The sequence below is a fragment of the Poecilia mexicana genome, unplaced genomic scaffold (genome assembly GCF_051168715.1).
Source record: "Poecilia mexicana isolate PSO_F unplaced genomic scaffold, ASM5116871v1 scaffold_4, whole genome shotgun sequence".
Taxonomy (NCBI): domain Eukaryota; kingdom Metazoa; phylum Chordata; class Actinopteri; order Cyprinodontiformes; family Poeciliidae; genus Poecilia; species Poecilia mexicana.
The window spans coordinates 17,511,834-17,517,703 of NW_028263373.1; the positions used below are offsets into that span (position 1 = coordinate 17,511,834).

The 5,870-nt window shown below is 35.7% G+C and overlaps 1 protein-coding gene across 1 annotated transcript; it reads right to left on the reverse strand.

Annotated features, from left to right (window-relative positions):
- Positions 1–2,536: 2,536 nt before the first annotated feature.
- srek1ip1 (SREK1-interacting protein 1) lies at positions 2,537–5,153 on the reverse strand. Its single transcript, XM_015011460.2, has 5 exons — positions 4,827–5,153; positions 4,374–4,421; positions 3,860–4,018; positions 3,388–3,460; positions 2,537–3,194 (listed from the first exon to the last, which is right to left on the reverse strand). The coding sequence occupies exons 1-5, from the start codon at positions 4,837–4,839 to the stop codon at positions 2,966–2,968; spliced, it is 522 nt and encodes a 173-aa protein (XP_014866946.2). The 5' UTR covers positions 4,840–5,153; the 3' UTR covers positions 2,537–2,965.
- Positions 5,154–5,870: the final 717 nt, after the last annotated feature.

Below are 5,870 nucleotides of genomic sequence, written 5' to 3' on the forward strand. Positions count from 1 at the left end.
CAATCATATTAACATCGGCTATTTAGTCGCATTTTATGCGGTTTAGTTAATATTCACCGTGAATCCAGATCCCATTACAGATTAAGCAGATAAATGTATCAACATTTTTCTCGTAGTGACAAAAACCACTGACTGTGGCCCCAATAACTTTTAATAAATTAAATTAAGCGACTTCACTTAAATTAGCATCACTTCACCCGCTGGGGTCTGAACGCACTTCCTCCTGGTTCCCATCTGCAGAAAAATCTGCGCTAATTCATCAGTCAGTTGGATCTGTCTGATCCAAGCAGATCAACTGAACTCTGTGAGTGTTTAACCCTGAGCGGTCCGGTGTGAGCTTTTACCAGGATTTTTTTTTTTTTTTTTTTTGCGTGGTTTCACTTCTCCGAAACGGACAGATGTTACGTCGGCAGCTCCTCCAGAGCGCCGCTCCCCTGGGTAACTTGCACCCAGAAGGCTCCATTTGTTAAATCCGCTGGATGAGTTACTCCCAGCGGTTTTTAAGTCTTCGCAGTCCGCAGTGGTTGAGCTGCGGACTGCGCATGTTACAGTCTAATTAACTTTTGCATCGTCATTTATTTCCTCAAGATAAACTACCTGCTCCTCAAATGGATTAACACAACGTTGCATTCTCTTTAGTTTTCTCTGGTCTGTAATGGAGACTTGAATTTAACGTGTCATTTCAACCAAAGATTTGTAATGCGCTTAAAAAATAAAAATTGATTTTATTTTTTTTAGCCATGACTCTGTAGAACCATTTTGAAGTGTTGATTTTATTTTTGAACCATTTTTAATTTTGAGATGTTGATTTTATTTAACCATTTTTTATTTTGAAGTGTTGATTTTATTTTTGAACCATTTTTTTATTTTGAAGTGTTAATTTTATTTTTGATACCTTATTTATTGTAAAGTGTTGATTGTATTTTTGAACCCTTATTTATTTTGAAGTGTTGATTGTCTGAAAGACCTTAGACATGAATTGCCCCATATGGGGTTTGAACCGATGACCTCAGCATTACCAGCACAGTGCTCTAACCTGCTGAGCTAACTCACCTACCTTACAAACTGTTGAGTTTCCATGGATTTAAGAATAACTTACATGATCTTACCACAATGAAGATTTGATAAAAGTGCTTATATTCCAATGTTTTTCAAAACAACATACATGATATTTTATTTTCCAGAGATTTTGTATTTTTAAGTGTTGATTGTATTTTTGAACCATTATTTATTTTTGAAGTGTTGATTGTATTTCACAGATATTTTTAATTTTAATGTGTTAATTTTATTTTTGAACCATTTTTTTATTTGTAAGTATTGGTTTTATTTTATAGCCATTTAGTCAAATCTCTGCAGAACCATTTGTCTCTGCTAATGACATCTTTAATACAATTTTTTGATCCCAGGCTTAGTTTATTGACTGTAATGTGAAATTGGACACAAGTATAAGTTTGACAGTTTGTTCACCAAGTTACTGTGCTCTCTGAGAGGATCTGTGGTATAAATATTTGACATTGTTCCATGCCCATCATTGACATTAGTCTCTAACAAAATGTGGATCATCTACCAGGAAAACTGCAAACAGCATGAGTTTCTATAGTGTAGTGGTTATCACATTTGCTTCACACACAAACGGTCTCTGGTTCGAAACCAGACAGAAACAGATTTTGCATGTTCTATTCATCACAGGTGTTTACTAAAGGTCAACAAGGGTTCTGTGGTGTCATGGTCTGTACTCTGAATCTAGGCATCTGAGTGCAAACCTCAGTTGAAATTTTCATGCGCTGCACCTAACATCATCAACTTTGGAACCTCAAACTGAAACAAAGCAGAGAAGTTCAGTTCCTGTAGTGTAGTGGTTATCATGTTTGCTTTACACGCAAAAGGTCTCTGGTTCAAAACCAGACAGAAACAGTTTTTGTAGGTTATGCATCTCTTGGGGTGCAGTGAGATAACAAGAGCCTTCCTCTTTTGTGATGGTTCATTTGCCAATCGACTTCAATGTAGGCTTCTTTGAAATCGAAGCTACTTTACTTCAATTACCAATTGGCAGTTCAATGGCGTAATGCAAATGTGTCAAACTCAAGGCCCACCGGCCACATGTGGACCCCCAGTATTTTATAGGCCATGGAAACTCAAATGCAATATTTAAAACTTCAATACATAAAATCAGTTATTTAACAATATGAGGTGGTGCTTAATTTATTTTTAGCATTGTATTTTTATACATTTATGCTAGGGCTGCCCAAGTCTAGTTTTCCAGAGCTACCATCTGCAGCTTTAGATGCATTCCTTCTCTAACACACCTGGATCATTGACTCATTATAAGCCTCTACAGAACTGAATGAGGGAAGTCAACCTTTTGTCTGGGGTGTTTTAGCAGGGATGCACTCCTGATTTGTACCGTCAGTGTGGCCCGTTGAGGGTGGCCAATATGCTGAAGTGGCCCTTGGTGAAATTGAGTTTGACACCCCTGATCTATACCATGAAACATGTCGCCACAAAGTCACTGTAATATAAAACTCAAGGAGTTCAGTTTACATTTGACCTTTTAATACAGAATGAAAAACATAAAAGGAGATGAAACAAAAATCTGCACAGCCATTAACCTGAATTATGTGTAGTAATACAATGTTACAATGTCTTCCTTTATGACACGTAAAACCAATGACATATGATGGAGTACATCTGATGAAATTCAAATTATTGTGCATAAATACAGCAAATGACAAAAGGAAGGCAAAACGTCATCACAGCATGTAGTGTGCCTTGTACCAGCTATTGAGAATGCAGAGCGCCAACAGATAACGGCGTCATAATGTCATCATCTAAAGACGCAGCAGTGTATGGACACACGTAAAAAAAAAAAAAAGTGATTCAAACTATTTACATCAAAAGTCATAAGACACAATATACATGATCTGCCTCATTAACGTCAGACATCCTGAGGCTACGGATTGGCAGTTCAGTCACTTTCTGATGATTCACTAGCTGATGAAGAAGAGGATGATGATTTGTGTTTTCTTTTTCTCTCTTTCTTTTTGTGATGTTTCCCATGCTCCTTTTTGGGTTTTTTGCTTTTCTTCTTGTGACTTTGTTTCTTTTTCTTTCTCCTGTCTTCCTCGTCTGACGAGGAGCTGGATCTGCTGTGTTTCTTTCTCTTTTTTGGTTCGTCGTCACTGGATGATGCAGATCTAAGTGAAAATTTAAAAAATAATAATAATTGAGACAAAAGGAACATGGACAGCTTTAGTTATTGGTCATGTCCTGTATGTACATCAACCTTACAAAGTGTCATTATGAATATATATTTCTGCACTCTTCTCACATCAGATCAAGAGCATTTAAGATTTTATGCTGACGCTGAAATGTGTTTTTTAAACTAACCTTTTTCTTGATTTTCTGTCTTTGCTCTTCTTTCGTTTACGTCTCTTTTTTCTGTCATCTTCATCATGAGAATCTGAAACATAACATTGTAGAAAGGTCAGTGTTCGAAAAAAAAAATCTTAATATTTTAATAACAGAGCACATGTATTTCAGAAGAACATTTTACTATTACAAGCATTTACATATAAGCCTCACTGTAATTCCTGTTCTGAACAAGGCTGAATATGGTTGTAACAGCAAAAAGTGGAAGATGGGAAGGGCTGTGAATACTTTCCAGATGCAATATAAATAACTAAACTTCACATTAGAGCTCAATTGTGTTTTCATGTTTGTGATTCATGAACAAACACACAAGACACACATAAATATGTAATTTGCAATGATGACAGCAACAGTGCAATGTATTTGCATAGCTTTCTTAAAATTATCTATATGAATTTGTACTTGAAAAATGCTTGACACGGAATCCGACCTTTTTGGCGCAGCACACTTCGACCCAATTTCTCACTGTGCTGAGAAGCAGGCACGTCGTCTTCACTCTCCTCGCTGCTGGTGCTGCTTACATCCAGAACAATGTCCTTCTGGGGGTCGACTCGGACGAAATTTCGACACTCGAATGTTAAATGGCCCGCTGCAAAACAGGTGAAAAGAGAGCATTAGGATAAAGGAACCACTGGCATCATTTACAGTTGAGGTCAGAATTATTAGCCACCGTGATGAAGCCCCACAAAACTCTTAATATTTTCATTGACACTGACCAAAATAAAAACTGTTCACACTTGTATTGCTTCCAAAAGAACAAAAACAAAATCTCTCCTTTGCCTTCTCCCAATCCTCTAAACAAGAGTGGCAATCAAGTGAACATAACCTGCACAATTCGAATTAACTGCAACTTCACAACGAACAAAACCCCTTTAGAAGTAAAACTGCATTATAATTAGTACAGAAAACTTGTTCTCTGAATTGTGGTGTGAAGCTTTACTTACGATATCCACATTTCTTACACCCAGCTCTGATGTTGTCCTTATTAGGTCCTGAAAGAAAACAAAAGCAAAAAAGTTAAATAATTAAATACAGACCAGTGGGCCTTACCATAAATAATGAAGATATATATTTGTTATAACACATCCATTGACTGACATTCAATAGTAGTAGATCAGTAAAACGATAGAAAAAATCTTTTTGTCTTAGAACCCCTAAACCCCTGCTAAAATTATACTATTTGTTAATTCATAAAACTATGCAAATATCAGACAGTGCCTTCTGCTTAAAAGAAAAATAAGGTCTCAGGAATAAATTGCTTAACTATTTGGCATTTAATATTAATACGGATATATCATCCGGTTAGCACTACTTTAATTGTAATGTTATTGTCCAAGCCTTTGTTTAACATCACTCCGATAATAGTAACCAAGAAACAACAGAAATAAAATACATACCAGGGAGCGCCATTATAGTTTATGGGACAAAGCCAATGCTGTCCAAAAATGTATGTTGTTTAAGCGCGAAGGTGTCGACAAGTCCGAAGGCAAAATACCGTCGGCCGGAAACATATATTTCTAGAAACTACCAGGTTCCTCTGTCTTCTTCTTGGCTTTGTATGTTCGAAGCTTTCAACATTGTGCAAAGCCGCCATCTTCTGGTTCGTGTTGAAAATGCGACGATAGTCTACACGTACTTTATATATTATGGAACCAGGCTTTTAATCTTTTCCTGTTTTTTTTAGCTAACTAAATAAATACAAACCAGGCAAAAAAAAAAAAAAAAGAAAAAGAAAAACAACTAACAAACAAAAAGCATTAACAAAGAATCTAGTAATCTAGTTTTTTCTTTAAAAGTCCAATAGTAAATTTAATACTTGTGATGTTTTGAAATTATTCAACTAAAATCAAAAATATATTTTTTAAGGCCTTTAGACCTCTTATAGGTCAGTTTTTCTGTTAACATGATATAACACAGTTGGCTTTTCAATACATAATACCAAACTTTTGATTTTAATGAACAATATTTTTTGTGCTTTTGTCTGCGGGATTGCTAAATCTTGAGGACATTTCTCCCTTTGTTATATGAGTTGCACTGTTCCAGATACATTTTTTATTTATTGTGCTCATGTTTCAATCTAGAATACGAGTTGGTTAAGCAAACTGATTTGTTCAAATGTTGCATAGTGCCATGTAAATTAACAAATTACAATTTCCCTTGCAGCTTTCACTAAGCTGTCATGAAAAATATGATACTCCATTTCATTAATTCATTAAGAAATGTTAATGTATCAACATCTAAGCTTGTGTTTATTTTTATGAAAAAGAAAAACACTTAATTCCAGGTAAACACATGATCTCACATTTTATTCAGCACCTTTAAAACATGATAGAACTCGTAGTGGGTCCTATGATGGTGTTCTGGCCACTTAATGCTGCAGCAAAGCATCAACAAACCATGATGATCCTAGCTCGATGCTCCACAGTTGGTATGAGATTCTG